Source organism: Periplaneta americana, chromosome 1, assembly GCF_040183065.1.
Source record: "Periplaneta americana isolate PAMFEO1 chromosome 1, P.americana_PAMFEO1_priV1, whole genome shotgun sequence".
In the NCBI taxonomy this organism is placed as follows: Eukaryota; Metazoa; Arthropoda; class Insecta; order Blattodea; family Blattidae; genus Periplaneta; species Periplaneta americana.
In genome coordinates, this window is record NC_091117.1 from 11,632,306 (window position 1) to 11,654,013 (window position 21,708).

At 34.7% G+C, this 21,708-nt stretch overlaps 1 protein-coding gene across 1 annotated transcript in view; it reads right to left on the reverse strand.

Moving 5' to 3' along the window:
* Positions 1 to 7,585: 7,585 nt before the first annotated feature.
* LOC138705736 (H2.0-like homeobox protein) overlaps positions 7,586 to 21,708 on the reverse strand; it is an 80,471-nt gene continuing 66,348 nt past the window's right edge. Inside the window, exons 3-4 of the mRNA XM_069834348.1 lie at positions 13,646 to 13,860; positions 7,586 to 8,177 (exon numbers count right to left, since the gene is read on the reverse strand). Coding sequence (XP_069690449.1) covers positions 8,007 to 8,177; positions 13,646 to 13,860 — 386 coding nt within the window. The 3' untranslated portion in view covers positions 7,586 to 8,006. The remainder of the gene's footprint in view (positions 8,178 to 13,645; positions 13,861 to 21,708) is intronic.

The following is a 21,708-nucleotide window of genomic DNA, read 5'->3' on the forward strand; positions in this document are numbered from 1 at the left end:
CCTCATATCAGTCGATTTACTGGGATGTAAAAGAAGTCCTGAGGGAAAAAATTCCGGCACACCGGCAATGCTGATATAACCTCGGCAATTGTGAGTGTTGTTAAATAAACCATAATTTTTTAATTTTAACATTTACAATGACTACAATACAAAAACAATGACAGAATGACATTTACAGAAGAAGGCAACGAGGTTTCTTAGACATTTCATCCAGTACTTCATAAGCTTTTACTTCTACATTTTTATGTAGACTATATACATCAAGGCCAGTCAATTTAATCTGTCTGCTCCCATCGTGCTCCTCAAGTAAGTCTTCAAATACAGCACTGTTGAGAACGACCGTTCTGGTGTTGCTGTAGTTACAGGCAACATATAGAAAAGTTTCAGTGCCTTGCGAGTGCAGGGAAAAATAATTTCATTGCACCTGTTCAAAGATGATATAAAATCAGTAGGTATTAGGTGGAGATTTTTCTGATCAAGGAAATTTCTTCTCCACATCTTCAATTCATTGAAGAAAGACTCTGGTGATGCATCAACATCATTGGGCCATTGATTTACTACAGCCTCAACAGCAGTTTCTAAATCTTCATCTGATGCTCGCACTATGTTTTCAGGCAGCAAAGTTTGTATGGACTTTAGGATTCTCTTATGATTTAAAAACCTGTCCTTGAGCTGACTAATGAAATAATCTAAGAAGAGAAGGAAAATTACAAGCCTAAAATACTCTTCATGACTCTCTGTCTTGAAGTAAGAACGCTGTGTTTGTCTTCCTGCAGTTCTTGGGATTTAACATTTTAGCAAAGAGAATTTACGTGGAAAACTCTCTAATTCCTATGTACATTCACGAATTAAAATTAATATTATTTTTGTTTCTTGTTCCGTATTTTTCTCAAAATTTCGGGAGGGGATATATCCCCTTAATCCCCCCCCCCCTTGCATCCGCCCCTGCTCTTTACCTACTACATATTCTCTGAAGAAGAGAAATGTCCCAAATATATTTCTGAGAGAAACCTTAAAACCCAACATGGCTTCATACAAAAAACAATCAAGCTACAAGAACAATATAACCCAAACCAAAAGCCAGAAAAACTTCTCACCAATATCACCCATGCTTAGATATCATCCATAACACAAATTTAATTGAACACGTCCTAAAAAGCAATAAGACTTTTACTGAATTAAAACAACGATTCACAGTCTACACCCTGAACCACAGTGGCTACATATTTATACAGGTGAATCCAGACTGGAAGTAGAGGATGGAGCTGGAGCTGGAATTTACTCAAAATTATTCAGCTTCTATGTCGCAGTTGGAAAAACTCCACCTATTTCAATGGTGAAATTCAGGCAATAGAAATGGCACTAACACATCTTCTCTACAGAATAAATTTGGCTATACAAGCAATAGCAACAAATAATGCTCCAATCTCCAGTAAAGTGTTAGAAATAAAAACGATTATCAGATTATTGTTCAAACAAAATAAAATTATCCATCTTCAATTCTCTCATTGCAGGATCCACGGTAATGATATTGCTGATTTTTTTTTTTTGGCAAAGAAGGGCACTAAAATTTTACAGAAACCAAATCAAACTTTAACCCATCATTCTGAAAAAATTATAATTAAAAGAAACTTCCAGAAAGAATTATTGGAGCACTTCAAAATTAAAGTAATTACAAATCATGGGCAGCTATATTGCAAAATAAATACTTAATTTCTGAACACCCAAGACTTGATTCTGTAGCAACATTTAGATTGTTGACAGGTCACGACTATTTGGCTGCACTCCTTTATAAAATTGGAACCTTCAACTCTCCAAATTGTATCATGTGTCGTGAAGACAATTCTACAATGAATAAGGATCACTTTTCGAGTTCTTTAGCTCTCAAGATGTCACTTACAAGAACTTTATTGGGAAGCAAGAAAGCAAATGGAATATATCCAAGCATTTGGATATTAGATTATTACTACTACTGCTAATTCTGAAGATTGATTAAACTCTCTATTGTTATTATCGTGACGTTATCAACAATTATTGTAATTCTTGCAATATTATATAAAAAATCAGTTTATATCGAGAAAATGGCCACCATTCAACTGTGGCTTTGACCCATAAAGATCATTCGGATTTTGGATTGTTTCAAATGATGTATGCTTCAACAGCTAATCCACATTTATCTAATTCCTAAAAATGTGCTACCATAAACTGGGGTTACTTTGAACATAGAGGAAACTTTGAACATTTTTTCAGAAAATCATATTTAGGTTTCTAAATGCTGCACTTCTTATAGATGGAGGTAAATTTGTTTTGAGAATGATTTTTATGATAATTTACCTCCATCTATAACAAGTGCAGCATGTAGAAACCTAAATATGATTTTCTGAAAAAAAAAATGTTCAAAGTTTCCTCTGTGTTCAAAGTAACCCCAGTTTACGGTATTTAATAATCAGTTGTCCCTTGTCCCACTAAATAATTCTTTTGTTTTATTTCAATTAGTCTGATTTCACTTCCGAATATATTCTTTGTATCCGAAAGAATATGCCAGAGTAATGCAATCTCTTTGGACTTTTTATACATGGAGAAATACGTCTGTTTGGTCATAATAACCCCCCCCCCCTTAAATATTCTACAAGACTTCGAAGAACTTTCATTCATTGTGATGTTAGACTTTTTCAAATTACATCCTGTAATGTACGCTACAATATGTAGGTACTGTACAATTAATTGAACTTAAGTTTAATTTTCTTGTTCCACTTCGACTTTTTCTTTATATGGTATTATTCTTTGCTCAATTTTTAATAAAATAAGTTACCTATTCAATGTATTAAAAAAATAAACTAGTATACCGGTAAATATATTGTCTTGGAACTGTTTCTTTAACAAGAAAATTAAATTGTTTGGTCAGATTAAAATCTATCTTCTAATTTGGATTCAATGACTTTTGTAATGAAAATATTTATTTATGGTACTAGTGAATCAGGACTTATTTCACCCACAAGTGAAATGTCTTGCATGGAAGGCATAGCTAAGTGTGTTAATTTCCACAAGTGGCTGTAAAAGTCTTGTTTTCATTAGTAGCCTACCATACGAGTACAATATTTTTCCCAACATTGTGAAAACAAATAATAAATTTAAAGTAAAATTTAAAATTTATTAAATTTATTATTTGTTTATAAAACTTCACTCTCGTTGCTAAAGTAACACTTTAACTTTAATCACCAATGAATTAAATAGCAATTAAGTAAGTAACTGAAATCCCATTACTGAAGAAATGCTTAACAACAAGAATGGATAAAATTTTACCCAGGTTCGATCCCTGGCACCGTAGCGAATTTTCTCCATTAATAACAATGGTCTGACTGAGGTTCTGGCTGATATGTACATCTATTATCAGGCAGTACATCTCATTTGACGATATGTGTCAGAGGAAGAACAATTGTTTGTATACATCTGAAGTCTGACTAGAGTAATATGTAGCTAATTGGCGATGTTTGCAATGGAGGAGGAAAGGAACTTGCCACCCTACCCCATTATCTCCTGGCCTAGTTTCCTCATAAGTGGTGCTTTTTGGTATCACTTGTGAGGGTCAGACCTGTCTTCGGACAGTTGACTAAACAACAACAAATAATTTTGTGTTATAATTCCTGAAGCTGAGTCGATATTTAACCTGCTACTTACAGACCTGTTACTAAATCTACGTATTACTCTGTAAAAATATTTATTAAATCTACATACTTAGACTTCAACAAACAAAATTTGATAACACAATCTCAAGGGAAAAAATGGAACTCTCTGCATCATAATCCACAGTTAATTCCCGATTTACCACAAAAATCGTCTGTAGCTGCATTTAGATTGGCAACAGGCCATGATTGTTTTGCCAAACACCTGCATAGAATTGGAATATATCAGTCCCCTAACTGCCCGTTGTGCAACTCAAACCAAGAAATGGATTCGGAACACCTCAAAATCTGTGCTTCAGTGGCTGACCATGATAATATCTTTGAAAAATATTGGAGTGCAAAAGGTCAAATGACTTTATTGTCAAACGCCTGGCATTAGAAAACAACAACAACATATTTAACCTGATCTGAATGTTTTTTTCTGTTGAAAGTTTTTAACACCAACATAGCCTACATTGACAGCAAAGTAGTGATCCTCAGTACATCAAAGTAATTTATTAACCTCTGTTTCAATATACGGTACTCAAGAAAATGTTATTAGAAAAATAAGGCAGCAAGAACAAGGACTAACGTCCCACACTTATTAAGGCACTATAATTAATAAAAACCGATCTATGACGATCTGTACAAAACTCTCAAATGTCTTGTGTTTATATTAAATCTGCACTATAACAAAAAATCTGCATCACATGTGTCAGTGCAAACTTTAAATGAACATTCAGTTTGAGATATTTGTTCATACCCTGCTGATGTGACTAAAAGAAGTTCATATTTATAATTTCATTGCTTTTCATACCTGCTGATGTAGAGAATACAAGTTTATGTAATACCAGAAATTCCCATATACTAGTTCTTACTATTGAACACTAGAAGTCCGTAATACTATTCGTCAAAATTAGGAACTATATAAAGCATTGAGCCACAACTTCTGGTCTTTTACTAACTTAACCTAATCCAGTCTAACCTAACCTAACCTAATATAATTTACTTTTTACTTATGTTTTAAAGAAAACTATTTTTTGCCGGAAACCAGAGTGAAAATGGACTTTCTTGCAAGATAACATGACCATTTGTCCCAGAAATAAGATACCTATATATCCTGGACTGACTTGGTTCCCATTTTCATTTTTTCATTCCATTTATTGTATTCCATAGATGTTACGTCAGCAATGTAGTTTCGAGATGTGGAACAAATCAGAAATTATACAAAAATATACATTATATAAGAAGCGGATTACTTCAATTTACAAGCCGAGTGAGTTAGAAGGTCTAAGTATAGAACATTTTGTTAATTCTGTTCTGAACATTTTCTCTTGGCCTTTGAAACCTGTAAGACAATTAGGCAGTGCAATGAAAACCATAATACATGGATAGTGAACTCCTTTTTTACAACAACTGAGACTAACAAACCGTAGATGGAGATCTGATTTATGTCTTGTATTAAAATTATGAATGTTTTGATTAGTAGACCTACCAGTACTAAAAGTACAATATTGTTGAATTTAAATACTATTATAGCCGCAATCATGCCATGGTATGAAAGAAAAATTTCACAACCTCGAGCGGGAATCGAACCTGCGACTTCCTGTTCTCCGGTCAGAGAGTCGCCAGTATGAAAGGATAATTCCAGAGCCTTTAGCGTGAACGAACTCGATAGCTCAGTGGTAGAGTGCCTGACCGGAGAACAGGAAGTCGGAGGTTCGATTCCCGCTCGAGGTTGTGAAATTTTTCTTTCATACCATGGCATGATTGTGACTATAATAGTATTTAAATTCATTAATATGTCACATCAACGGACGTGTATACGTCACCAAACATCGTAAGATGAAGATTACAATATTGTATCCGGTAAATGTTAGTTTTTAATATAAAATATCATCAGGGAAAGAATGTACTCACAAGGTAAGCTCAGTATTTCTAAATTTTGGTAAATCTTTTTACATGATGTCCTTTTATGCACACCTGTCATCATTAGGCTGATCATAATTCCTTGAGACAAAAATGGGATGGTAAAGCAACGGGTTATGTTCTTAAAAAAAAAGTAAATAAACATGTTTTATCTGATAAAATGTTTCTACATCGAACAGGATCAAATAATCGAAATGGATTAAATAGAAATATTGATAAAATTTCATTTAATCTATACTTTACAATTAAAGACGTTGTATAATTCATTATTTTAATTTGAATTTGCAATAGTTAATATTGACAGAACATGCAAAAACTTTAGCTTCATGAGGGAATTTCATCATGACAGTAGATCATACATGAGTATTTTTCAGATGATATTACTTTACATACCGGTAACAAATTTCTACCTTTCAGTACCTTGTCATACAATCTATCTATCACACTCCCAGTCATAATTTTGTCTTACAATTAGCATAGCCATCATTGTTTCAGTGCTTAACTGGGATTTCTTCTTCGATATAATTTTTGTTACAGTATATAAAATATTCTTTCTAGGGGTGCTGTACTTCCTGACAAAGAAAGAAATAAACTATTACATTGCAAAAATTCTGAAAATCTAGGCATGTTTCATTAATAAAAAAATGTGCACCAGTCCATCAAATAAAACAATATGGATTTTAGGTTATGATTAACCAATATTTAAGCACATTTTAATTTTAAGAGTTTTTATAAAAAAAAAAGGGACATAAGTGATAAAAAAAAAGTGCACCAATCCATCAGATAAAGCAAAATGGATTTTGGGTTATGAATAACCAATATTTAAGCATATTTTAATTTTAAGAGTTTTTATAAAAAAAAAAAAAAAAAAAGGGACATAAGTGATACAAAAAAAGTGCACCAATCCATCAGATAAAGCAAAATGGATTTTAGGTTATGAATAACCAATATTTAAGCAAATTTTAATTTTAAGAGTTTTTATAAAAAAAAAGGGACATAAGTGAAAAAAAAAGTGCACCAATCCATCAGATAAAGCAAAATGGATTTTAGGTTATGACTAACCAATATTTAAGCATATTTTAATTTTAAGAGTTTTTATAAAAAAAAAAGGGACATAAGTGATACAAAAAAGTGCACCAATCCATCAGATAAAGCAAAATGGATTTTAGGTTATGAATAACCAATATTTAAGCAAATTTTAATTTTAAGAGTTTTTATAAAAAAAAAAAAAAAAAAGGGACATAAGTGATAAAAAAAAGTGCACCAATCCATCAGATAAAGCAAAATGGATTTTAGGTTATGAATAACCAATATTTAAGCATATTTTAATTTTAAGAGTTTTATAAAAAAAAAAAAGGGACATAAGTGATACAAAAAAAAGTGCACCAATCCATCAGATAAAGCAAAATGGATTTTAGGTTATGAATAACCAATATTTAAGCAAATTTTAATTTTAAGAGTTTTTATAAAAAAAAAAAAAAAAGGGACATAAGTGATAAAAAAAAAAGTGCACCAATCCATCAGATAAAGCAAAATGGATTTTAGGTTATGAATAACCAATATTTAAGCATATTTTAATTTTAAGAGTTTTATAAAAAAGGGACGAAAGTGATATTTTTACTAAAATGACAGGATGGCCTGGACATAGCAAAATAACGGTACTGCCCTGCTCAGAACGGTATGTATGGTTCTCTTTTGTAAAACAAAAATATGTTTACCTTCGAATGAGTTAGCTCACAATATTAATTCACATTTCATTACAGAATGAAAGTACTATGCAAAGTATGTAATTTCAGGGGTGTTATATCGGCAATATAAGATAAGGATCTTATTATGTAACAGGCAAACTCAATTTAAGAGTAATATTATATTATATAATATTATATATATATATATATATATATATATATATATATATATATATATAATATATTATATATTATATTATATAATCAGTTTCCCATTAAGTTAGTTATACCTACAATAACGTTTGTCTTTACCTAAGGTTTCTGTTGTTACTAATTCAGATTTTTAATTTTATACGAATAATAGTAGAAGTTTCTAGATTTTACTAGTAAGAACTAGTACAAACATATTTCCGGTTTATAGCTACTGCAACAAAGCTGCAGAGAACACATCATAGAACTTCTCCAACGCCCACAATTACACAGTTTACAAGTAGTGGGACTTCGAATTGGAATTTCGTAGTAAAGTTGGCATTATACACTCTGTTAAAGATTATGTACATTGTTCACAAAACATGTTTGTCTTTTTATCACTTAATCTCACCCTCAGTGCAGTGTTACACAGCAGCAGAATGTCTCAAAAGTTGCTTCTTCCATTGCTCCTGCATAACTACGCCTGCACTGCTTTCCCATATCAGACATCTCACTCACCCTCGTGTCTGGATGCTTCTCAGTCACCCTCCACGGTCTGGATGTCTATCTCCGGTTCCTGTGTGGAGTCAGGGCCTCCCTGCTCCTCTCTGGTGCACCGGCTCTCACTGCCGCTGGCACCACTCTGTTGGTGCTTGGCTTCCTTACTGTGGCGCCATTTCATCCGACGGTTCTGGAACCACACTTTTACCTGCATCAGAACCCAAACCCACAATTCTAAATTTCTGCTGTTGTTATGATTGAATTTTGTTATGTGGGTTGCGAGGAGTACCGGTAGTGAAGTACATTCCACAACCTCTCCTACTCTCCTACACCCCTTCATAGTTACATCCCTTCATTGAACATCCTCATCTTCTACAGTCTTTAAAGTGAAAACTTTAAGGACTATTCAAAGGAAAACATTACATTGACAAAATGCACAATACAGAAATGAGAGCAAATACGTAGCATCATTCAAGATATTGCTAAATTCCTTGAAGGCAGAAGGAAACAGTGAAAAGAACACATTGACAAATTGGAGGAATATTTACTATAGTGAGAAGAGCTAAATAAGGTTGTATATATTTTGATGTACCGAAGTACATATGATATTTCCATGCAGATATTCTGCGTCATCATATGATGAAAGAGTGATGGAACGGAGAAAAATTCTCTCCGGCGCCGGGATTTGAACCCGGGTTTTCAGCTCTACGTGCTGATGCTTTATCCACTAAGCCACGCCGTTCCATCACTCTTTCATCATATGATGACGCAGAATATCTGCATGGAAATATCATATGTACTTCGGTACATCAAAATATATATGATATGCGTAATAAATCACTTTGTGATTTAAGACGGCGCCTATACCGTCGGATCCCGGCCAACCAGTCACTCATTCGAGTGCACCTCAACACATGTATGGACTTCGGTCCTGCGTTCATAGACATCTATGACGTAGTGCAGAGGGCGGCCACTAGAGGGAACGCAAGAGATGGAGCTTAATCTGAGACGATTCTAACCGGCGTCGGGGTTGTATCCGGCGTGGCTTAGTGGATAAAGCATCAGCACGTAGAGCTGAAAACCCGGGTTCAAATCCCGGCGCCGGAGAGAATTTGTCTCCGTTCCATCACTCTTTCATCATATGATGACGCAGAATATCTGCATGGAAATATCATATGTACTTCGGTACATCAAAATATATATGATATGCGTAATAAATCACTTTGTGATTTAAGACGGCGCCTATACCGTCGGATCCCGGCCAACCAGTCACTCATTCGAGTGCACCTCAACACATGTATGGACTTCGGTCCTGCGTTCATAGACATCTATGACGTAGTGCAGAGGGCGGCCACTAGAGGGAACCCAAGAGATGGAGCTTAATCTGAGACGATTCTAACCGGCGTCGGGGTTGTATCCGGCGTGGCTTAGTGGATAAAGCATCAGCACGTAGAGCTGAAAACCCGGGTTCAAATCCCGGCGCCGGAGAGAATTTTTCTCCGTTCCATCACTCTTTCATCATATGATGACGCAGAATATCTGCATGGAAATATCATATGTACTTCGGTACATCAAAATATATATGATATGCGTAATAAATCACTTTATGATTTAAGACGGCGCCTATACCGTCGGATCCCGGCCAACCAGTCACTCATTCGAGTGCACCTCAACACATGTATGGACTTCGGTCCTGCGTTCATAGACATCTATGACGTAGTGCAGAGGGCGGCCACTAGAGGGAACCCAAGAGATGGAGCTTAATCTGAGACGATTCTAACCGGCGTCGGGGTTGTATCCGGCGTGGCTTAGTGGATAACGCATCAGCACGTAGAGCTGAAAACCCGGGTTCAAATCCCGGCGCCGGAGAGAATTTTTCTCCGTTCCATCACTCTTTCATCATATGATGACACAGAATATCTGCATGGAAATATCATATGTACTTCGGTACATCAAAATATATATGATATGCGTAATAAATCACTTTGTGATTTAAGACGGCGCCTATACCGTCGGATCCCGGCCAACCAGTCACTCATTCGAGTGCACCTCAACACATGTATGGACTTCGGTCCTGCGTTCATAGACATCTATGACGTAGTGCAGAGGGCGGCCACTAGAGGGAACCCAAGAGATGGAGCTTAATCTGAGACGATTCTAACCGGCGTCGGGGTTGTATCTGGCGTGGCTTAGTGGATAAAGCATCAGCACGTAGAGCTGAAAACCCGGGTTCAAATCCCGGCGCCGGAGATAATTTTTCTCCGTTCCATCACTCTTTCATCATATGATGACACAGAATATCTGCATGGAAATATCATATGTACTTCGGTACATCAAAATATATATGATATGCGTAATAAATCACTTTGTGATTTAAGACGGCGCCTATACCGTCGGATCCCGGCCAACCAGTCACTCATTCGAGTGCACCTCAGCACATGTATGGACTTCGGTCCTGCGTTCATAGACATCTATGACGTAGTGCAGAGGGCGGCCACTAGAGGGAACGCAAGAGATGGAGCTTAATCTGAGACGATTCTAACCGGCGTCGGGGTTGTATCCGGCGTGGCTTAGTGGATAAAGCATCAGCACGTAGAGCTGAAAACCCGGGTTCAAATCCCGGCGCCGGAGTGAATTTTTCTCCGTTCCATCACTCTTTCATAAATAAGGTTGGCTAATGATGAAGAAAAAGCTCACTTAAATAATGAGTGGAGAATGGGTGCATATCATCAAGATGGAGGAGCTTGAACTGGGAAACAGAATGTACATCCTGCAGCGGCAGCAATAATAATAATAATAATAATAATAATAATAATAATACAATAAAACCTGTTCAAGACGGAAGTGACATGGTCCCTAATTTTTTTCCGTTATGGACAGGTTTCCGTATTATTCAGGTGTGAAGTTAAAATGCAATATTTTATCATTTGTATAACTGAAAAACAAAATGGCATGCCGCAAACTGCAAGAAGTACAAAACATTTCGTTTAACACTACTGACATTAAATCAGCTTTCTGTCACTTATTCCAGTGGTGAATCATATTGAAGAAAAATCTCATTTTCTGTTTAATGTTATCGTAACTCACTCATTAAACACTATTAAATCATACTAAATTTAATATCTAACGCTATACTGTAATAGTGTACTGTATATCACTTCACATTATTTAATTTATTGGTCTAGGAGCCATCCATTAGAAGCCTTGAATTCTGACTTATCAATTTTTTTTTTTTTGGCAGTTCAAGGGTTTGTTTTGCAGAATAGGTCCAGAAATTGGTACGGTCTTTGAAAAGGCATGAAAAACTCACTCTCACAACAGTTCATTTATTTCCACATAACCAGTGGTTTTCTGTTTCCTTTTTATGGCACCATTAATGTCCGCAAGCCATTCACTCATGAGACGGTCTTATTTTTCACTCACTCATGAGATGGTCTTTATTTTTCAAAGTGTTACACCTGAATTTTCCACACTCTCTAAATTTTGCAAATAAAACTTGTTTTTATCGTAGTGACCTACATATTTCGTACATTTCTTGAAATTACACACTGCTTCAAAATATAGTTTACATTATAATAGTGTATCCAAAATATTATTTCCGTTTTGAACAGTATCAGATAGTTTGTTTCCGCGTTGGAGTTTCCGTTTTATTCAGGACAAATTATACATAATACATACTGTACAAATTTCGTCAGGACCAATAAATTGTTCCGAAATAGACAGGATTCCGGATTATTCAGGTTCCGATTTGAACAGGTTTCACTGTAATAATAATAATAATAACAATAATAATAATAACAATAACAATAATAATATTGGGTTGATGCATAAGTTTGTAGCATTTTTGTTTTTCGTGTTGGTACTCCAGTTACTAAGGGTTTATTTATCGATTGTCATTTTTTATTTGAAGCTCAATTGTTGTGCTTGAGTTTTCATTTTTGTAGATAGTGAGTGGAGCCATGGACGCTAGAAAATGGAGTGTCAAGTGGAGAAAGTGGAACATTTCCGACATATTCTTCTTTTTGAGTTCAATAGAGGGGCGAAAGCAGCGGAGGCGGCCAGAAACATTTGCGCCGTGTATGGGGACAATGATAACGGAGAGAGCATGGCAAGAAAATGATTTTCTCGTTTTAAGAAGGGTCGTTTTGACATTAGTGACACTCCACGTTCAGAAAGGCCTTCGGGGTTTGATGAAGACAGTTTAAACACATTAATCCACAATGATCCACGTCAGTGTACCCGAGAACTGGCAAATGTGATGAACTGTGAGCATTCCACTATCGTGCGATATTTATTGCCACCAACTGAGACGTCTTGCACACGCAATCCAAGAAAAACAACCAACAAGACTGCGTGAAGTGATGCTACTCCACGATAACGTCAGTCCGCACTCTGCTAACCTGACACAAAACACTATCTAGGAGTTGGCTTGGGAAGTCATTCTGCACCCACCTTATTCACCTGTTCTTGCGCCCTCAGATTTTCACCTTTTCCGCTCTCTATCGAACAACCTTCAAGGAACTTCCTTTCCGATGAAAATGCGCTCCGAATATGGTTTGACGACTTGTTTAACTCAAAACCACGCGATTTCTACAAGAGTGGAATCGAAAAACTACTCCAGCGTTGGCAGACTGTTGAAATAGTGAAGGAGAATATATTGTTGATGATTAAAGGCTGGTTCACAATAAACCGGGAACGAGAATCAAAACGAAAACGGTAAAATTGTTAAATATGTACATTTATATGTGAGCATTCACAATTAACGAAAAGCTTGCCGGAGCCGGGATCGGGAACGGAGAGTTGGCCAAGTTTCAACTTTGACGTTCACGTTTCCGATCACAGCCCACTAGATTCATTCTATTGCCATCTAAAAGCTATTTTGTCGTATATATTTTGTAGCAAGAAGACCGTGACATAACCTATGCATTATTTTGTTCTGTGCTGTGCATCATGGAGCAAGTTTTATTTGATGAGATTCTAACATTGAGTGTTGAGGAAAATCTTCACGTTTACGATAAGCGGCGCGCCTCGTATAAAGATGAGAAAATGAAGGAGAACACGTGGCTTTCAATAGCTGCATCTTTGAACACCGATCGTGAGTGAATCATATTTTATTACTGTATTGGTTGTATTAAACACTACATATTCATGCTTCAATTCAATAACTACTGTTGTGTTCATTTTTGTTCTATTACAAATGTTTCTTCTCTAATTATTTTACATTATGGTAGACTTAAAATAGGTTGTGATAATAAAGATGCATGGGCATATTTATAGTACCGTTGAAATTTTGAAATTTGTTAACCTGTGTTTATGTTGGCTGCCTTGTACTCATGAGAGAACGCCATTGGTCAATTATACACAAATAACATCAGAATGCGTAATATCGATTTTACATATCGTTATTGACATGCATATCGATATGCATACTCGTCTATGTTCTCGGTTTATTGTGAATAAAAAATTTTCATATTCACGTTCTCTGCTTCTCGTTTTCACTCTGGTTCTCGTTCCCGGTTTATTGTGAACCAGCCTTAACTTCTCTCTTATGTGTATCTGATGTGTTTAATAAACTTATGAAAAATCGGTACGGAATTATGCACCAACCTAATAATAATAATAATAATAATAATAATAATAATAATAATAATAATAATAATACGGTATGTTACAAACCTGAGCATCCGTGAGTCCGAGCGTCGCTGCCAGCTGTCGCCGGTCGGGCTTGGTGATGTATTTCTGAAGCTGGAACCTCTTCTCCAAGCCTTTGCGTTGCAGGTTGGAAAACACGGCCCGCGACCAGGAGCGTTTCCGCTTGCTAGAGCTGCCTCCACCAACGGAGGATCCCGTGCGATCTGACGTCGACATGTGCACCCCTTCAGCTGCCAGCACTGCACACACAGCCAACACAAAGCTACATTCTATAGTAGAATAGCCTATAAGCCTGCTGTATCGTCGACATCTAAACATCGAGTTCAATATGCTCGTCAAGAGAGACAAATCTCAGTAGGCCTACATCTCTCATACACACACTGTAAAACTACCTATTATTATTATTATTATTATTACTTACTGGCTTTTAAGGAACCCGGAGGTTCATTGCCGCCCTCACATAAGCCCGCCATTGGTCCCTATCCTGAGCAAGATTAATCCATTCTCTATCATCATATCCCACCTCCCTCAAATCCATTTTAATATTATCTTCCCATCTACGTCTCGGCCTCCCTAAAGGTCTTTTTCCCTCCGGCCTCCCAACTAACACTCTATATGCATTTTTGGATTCGCCCATACGTGCTACATGCCCTGCCCATCACAAACGCCTGGATTTAATGTTCCTAATTATGTCAGATGAAGAAAAGAATGCGTGCAGTTCTGCGTTGTGTAACTTTCTCCATTCTCCTATAACTTCATCCCTCTTAGCCCCAAATATTTTCCTAAGAACCTTATTCTCAAACACCCTTAATCTCTGTTCCTCTCTCAAAGTGAGAGTCCAAGTTTCACAACCATACAGAACAAACGGTAATATAACTGTTTTATAAATATTATTCTTTGAGATTTTTGACAGCAGACTAGATGATAAATGCTTCTCAACCGAATAATAACACGCATTAAATTATTCTGCGTTTAATTTCCTCCCGAGTGCCATTTATATTCGTTACTGTTGCTCCAAGATATTTGAATTTTTCCACCTGTTCGAAGGATAAATCTCCAATTTTTATATTTTCACTTCGTACAATATTCTGATCACGAGACATAATCATATACTTTATCTTTTCGGGATTTAATTCCACGCCTTTCGCTTTACTTGCTTCAAGTAAAATTTCCGTGTTTTCCCCTAATCGTTTGTGGATTTTCTCCTAACATATTCACGTCATCCGCATAGACAAGAAGCTGATGTAACCCGTTCAATTCCAAACCCTCTCTGTTATCCTGAACTTTCCTAATGGCATATTCTAGAGCGAAGTTAAAAAGTAAAGGTGATAGTGCATCTCCCTGCTTTAGCCCGCAGTGAATTGGAAAAGCATCAGATAGAAACTGGCCTATACGGACTCTGCTGTAAGTTTCACTGAGACACATTTTAATTAATCGAACTAGTTTCTTGGGAATACCAAATTCAATAAGAATATCATATAAAACTTCTCTCTTAACCGAGTCATATGGCTTTTTGAAATCTATGAATCACTTATGTACTGTATCCTTGTACTCCCATTTTTTCTCCAATATCTGTCGAATACAAAAAATCTGCTCAATAATCGATCTATTACGCCTAAACCTGCACTGATGATCCCCAATAATTTCATCTAAGTACGGAGTTAATCTTCTCAAAAGAATATTGGATAACATTTTGTACGATGTTAGTAAATTAGATTATACATCATGCAGTCAAGTGATAGCGTGAAATAAACTTCTGTGCTATCTTCTATCATTTTAGCTCTTCAGTATGTCAGAATTAGAGTATAGCAAATGAAGAAATTCTGAAGAGGTGGATTTCAAATAGGGCCTACTATAAAAAGTGAGAAAATTCTTGAAATTTAACGAGTTTCGCTCAATATTCTCCTGAATGCCATGGATTCCTAACCTTTCTTCATATCGCGACACATCAGACTCAAAACAGCCGATATCGTAACTCAAGGATTTCGGTTTAATAGCAATTAAACATCATCTACTATATCCAATACATTAAGTTTTTAAAATGAAAGAACTCGCACATTAATGATGCGTTTGTGTTCTTTTTTCTATTACAGCGCTTTTCAATCTTCAAATAGGCTATTTGCTGAGAGACAAAATTGAGATACAAATTTTGCGAACCGAGAGAGCAGAAATTCTTTAACATTTATAATAATAATTTTAAAATCCTTACGACTTTTTAATTTGACATTTAGAACGGTATATTTATCGTCCTTCTCTTGTTATTGGCATTGACTCAATGCGACATCTGTTGTAGTTCATTTGCCAAAATCTTTTCGATTAGTGGTTACAATGTTGATATTGCATGACGTCCATTCGGTTTCTGTATATTGTTTTAATTGCAGAGGCGGCCGAAAAAGTTGATTCGCATATACTGTATACTTGAATGAAAAACTTTCCAATAATTTCAAGGCTTTTACTGCTGAGGTCTGGATACTCTTCATTCACTCATAACCAAAAATAATTCAATGATTTGGTCTTGAATCTAGAGTTCATAATTAGATCAGAAGGAGATTCAGCTAAACTTTCCTGCTCCTGTAAAGTGAGTCCGTCATCTTCTGCAAATTCAGGAAAACTTCATTTTAATCATCTTCCTACATCATAATAAAGGAAGTTGATTAAAATGAAGTTCTCCTGTTTAAAGTTTCAAATGCACTTGTGAATTCAGGAAAACTTCATTTTAATAATCTTCCTACATCATAATAAAGGAAGTTGATTAAAATGAAGTTCTCCTGTTTAAAGTTTCAAATGCACTTGTGAATTCAGGAAAACTTCATTTTAATAATCTTCCTACATCATAATAAAGGAAGTTAATTAAAATGAGGTTCTCCTGTTTAAAGTTTCAAATGCACTTGTGAATTCAGGAAAACTCCATTTTAATCATCTTCCTACATCATAATAAAGGAAGTTGATTAAAATGAGGTTCTCCTGTTTAAAGTTTCAAATGCAGTTGTGAATTCAGGAAAACTTCATTTTAATCATCTTCCTACATCATAATAAAGGAAGTTGATTAAAATGAAGTTCTCCTGTTTAAAGTTTCAAATGCAGTTGTGAATTCAGGAAAACTTCATTTTAATCATCTTCCTACATCATAATAAAGGAAGTTGATTAAAATGAAGTTCTCCTGTTTAAAGTTTAAAATGCCCTTATAAATTCAGGAAAACTTCATTTTAATAAACTCCTCATATCAGAATATAGGAAATTGATTAAAATGAAGTTTTCCTGAATTTATAAGGGCATTTGAAACTTTAAACTTCTTTTTCTCAGAACTAAGAAAATGCATATTCATGGTTTAAGCATGAGGGGGACAATATCTGCTATTGTTAATGCGCTGGTTGAGTACGTCACTTCCTGAAACTCTGGGTGCAAGACAATTGGCTTCATGTTGAACTTACAACTTGCGATGTGCAATAAACGTTTTTAGCACACATTTTCTAGTTTTTAGTAGATCTACATATTCTTGGTTTTATATCGCATAAATGCATATATATTTCCAACATTTCTGGCACATAACAATCCTAGCTCTAGTCGCAGTAATCAAAATGAGTCACCACCAATGTCTGCATTAGAATTTTTATTAATTTAATAAGCGTAGAATGAGGATAGTAGAAAAGTACAAAATATGTAGTTTTATGTAAAATCATATTAAATATGAAAAATAGTGAAATTAAAAATTAAAGGGGAATACGGTGAAAATTTGGTAATTTTTTGGTCAAAAATGACATTTTTCGTTTTTTGTAGAAAATGAAGCTATGATGCCTACTTGACACTTTGACCAAGTTTTATAACCCTATGGTGGTTGTGTTATTAATTACACCATCTTTAAAAAAGCTGCGTTCATTAAGTTTAAAACACATGCAAACTTTTAAACTCATTTTCCCGCACTTTTTTACCCACTTCTCTGCATTCACATTGCTAGGGATTCCACAAATTTAATGCTAGGAAGCTGACATGTTTACTGCATATTCTTTAAGGTATACTTAAAGTTATGTTGGCATTCATTCAAAAAGATAGTTTTTGAATCAAAAAAAAAAAATGTATGCACACACTCTATACATTTTATAAATTTTAATAGCTACGAATAGGTTTAATTTTTTCTCCTGTTTTTACAAGATAAAACTAAAAAAGTGAGAACATAGAAACTTTCTAAAGAGATCAAAGGTATTTAAACAAAATCAGACATAATATTAAAATTTGGGGGAGATGAAATATTTCGAAAATATGCAAATTATTATTATTTTTTTTTAAATTTAAATACTGGCGACTCTTAAACTACTCAAGGTATAAATATGAAACTTAAACACGTCATTACATCAAATTAATTTTCATCATTTTACTAGCTATCTCAAATATTAAATTAATTATAATTCATTGAATTAAATTAGCTCATAAATTAAGTTATTACTTTACCTTATAGGTTTATCTAAATTTAAATAAATATGTAGTGAAGAATATTGCTGGAGAACCTTTTAAGTGTAGTGTAAATATTTGTAATTTAAATTTATGTATTGTATTGATTAAGGCTGGTTGAGTGGAAGAGAAGGCCTTATGGCCTTAACTCTGCCAGCGAAAATAAAACATTATTATTATTATTATTATTATTATTATTATTATTATTATTAGTGACATCAATAGCAGTATGTGTATAAAAAATTAGTCTGCAACTTAAAAATATACAAAATATAAATTTCACACATCACCATCCTTAAAAATGAAATAAGCTTACATATAACACTATACTTGTTTTTTTTTTTTTTTTAAGATGAGATATGACAGGAGCGTTGCGATCGGAAAAACAACTAAATGTCGCATAGCACGGTAGGCCTGTTGCTATGGTAACAACGGTTGAGTTGCCAAACGTAACATTTCCACGTGGCAAGTGCTTAATAGCTCTCTTGGCGATATTTATTGTGCACACAGTGTTAGCATTGGAACGTTTGGCGTTTGATTCCCTGTCGATTTTTGTATTGTTTTCTTACCTTCTCGTCAATTGTCAATTAATGTTTTAACGTCAGCTACCTTAACGTCAATTGCTGGCTTGCATCAGCTGGCAGCGTGGTAGTCCATATTGGCAACATAGCACTGTAGTTCCAAGTTCGGCCGCTTAACTGTCATGTCCCATATTTCAAAAAAACAAGTATAGTACACTGGGCTGCAAAAGAAATGCCCAGTCGAAGTCGCTATCGATTTGAAATATTATCGTGTTATGACGACTTCGCTTAGGAAACAATATAAATAGAGATACACAGAAGGCTTTGCATATAAACTCTATCATTATATCAATCATTCAGCTTGTTCGTGTATGTCTTTAATAAACTATAAATTTTATGTATGTATTTATTTACACTGCAAGTGGGCAAGCACCCGGTGGCAGTGGTATATACAATATTAACAATACACAATAAAATGATAACCAATACACAATAAAATTTACAATACACAGTACAATTTTACAACACATATACAATTTTACACACAATACAATAATAATACACAATACAATTTAACACAATAATAATAAAACATAAAATAAAACACTTAATTTTACAATACAACCTACATAATTATGTATAGGTCCTACATAAGTTTCAATAGTCTTTCACTTTACTCTCATCTCATTCCCTGCAGTGGCACTATGACGCATTTCACTGACACTTTAGCACACATTTCACTGACACTCTGTAACTCATTTCACTGACACTATAGAACACATTTCATTGACGCTATAAATTATCACTGATCGGAACTGTTCACTGCACTGTAAAACCATAACTTCACTGACTCACCTCGCTTCACTGATACAACAGTTCAAATAAGTCAAATAATTACATCCTTATGCATACTTATAAACAGAACTACATTTAAACTAAACATTTCTAGTCTAAGGCCCTCTTACACGCTATTTTTAAATAATTTACAATTCAAACCAAGGAAGTAAACTCGTCAGCCTAGATAAGTACATGTCACCTTAAAAAATTAAATGTTGAATGTCACCTTAATTTTAATTTTCACTTTATATACAACTTTTTAAATTATTCTTGAATCTCCTTAAGGAAGGACAGCCCTCAAAGACCGCTGCAGGTAGGTCATTCCAATCATTTATAGTTCTATTTAAAAATGAGAATTTACCTACATCCGTTTTCTGTTTCCTACATTTGATTTTAAAATCATGATCGTTCCTACCATAGCGATCGTTCCTACCATAATAAAATAAAATTGATATTACTTTTGTTAATATAATATGAAACGTAACTGGCCGTATATATCGATTGTAACAATGACAACATCCATGGATAATAAGGAAGGCTATGGGATACCATATAAACTGCAGTTTCACTATTTTCGTGTTGTAAAATAAAAGTATATGAATAATTTAAAATTAGTTCACATTAAATCATAACGTGAACATATTATAAAAGTCGTAATTACATGTTTTTAAAAACTAATCTCAGGAATATAGCTTTCCACCTCGTCACGTTTGCCAAAGTCCTCGGAAAACGATATAATTTCGTATCGGTATTCTTTTGCAGTCCAGTGTACGAAGTCAAGGAATAGTGTATGTATTTACATACACGGAAATCCCAGCTCTAATGACGATAAACTCCTTAAAATTGTGTCTCCAATTGACAATGTAAACCTAAATAGTCAAAATGGTATCACGTTTCGTGTAACAATGCTGGTAGACATTTCATGTTCACGCTAGAAAATCAGTCTGAAGTTGAACGTTTGGACGCCCCTGGGGTTCGCAGGGCTGGAACACATCAACAGTTTTGAAACACTGTTCACATGCACATAATCAGCTCATGTGATCCCCATCGCGGGGCCGCTGTTTATTGTTGCAGCCACGACTTCCTGTTCCCATCAAGATCCACTCATCGCTCCACCGATGTGTTAATATTTACGCGTCCCGGCATAATAGCTCGTGGGCGCGCGTGTAAACACGCCACGCGAACTTCGAGTGGGGAGGAGCTGCAATAACTCTCATCAAGTCATCAGCTTCTTCTCTGACCTGCTTATTATCACTATTGTGATTATCAGGTCGTCCCATAACCAGACTTCTGCGTTCGGTTACCTAAAACCTCCGACCAGCCCGTGGCTGTTCCTCGACTTTGGAATTCCCTACGGACTAATGTCAGGGACTATCAGACATCAAACCAATTTAAGAATAGGCTAACGAAATATTTTTCTAGCAATTCTTGTTAACAATAATAGCTGTTTCAGGTTTCTCAATGTTTAATGGTTATATATATCACAGATAAATATCTAAATTATCTCATTATTATTATTATTATTATTATTATTATTATTATTATTATTATTATTATTACTATTTCTTACCAATGTTCATTATTGTCACACTAACATTACTTATCCAACTTTCATTATTTACTTTCATGTTGTTTTATGGTCTAGATATTAATGTAATAACCAGGGAAAGGATTTATATGTAAATACATATTTACTTATAAAGCTAATATAATTTATATTTTGCATTATCTTTATGTTTCACAATGTGTAGGGTTGAAAAATCCTACTTTTATTTTCCATATTTTTCCATATTTTAGAGTTTAGTACATATTTTCGTTAATTTCCATATATTTTCCATATTTCATATAAAACAGTCCATATTATATTAGGTTTAACAATAAAACAAAACAAAATTCCATTAACTTTTAAAAATACATTTCAACAATAGAGATTTAAACACATGTTCAGTAATCCCTTTAACATCAGAGTTATTTGAAAATTAGCAGTCCTATCAACAATGGGAAAGTAAGTTACAAAACTGTATTAATTTAATTTAAAATTTTTAACAGACTTCAGTTGTGCAGCTCAACAGTTAAATGCCAGTCAGAGTACACATAGGTTCAGTTTTGTAAATCATACTATAAAGACGGTAAATATGCCAAAAGTACGTCATTCAGTCAATTTAAAATCAAAACTAACAAGTTACATTTCAGAATTTAAAGAAGATGGTTTATCAACTGACAATAAAATATTATTTTGTAATTTGTGTCAGTGTGCAGTATCATCTACACAAAAGTTCCTGG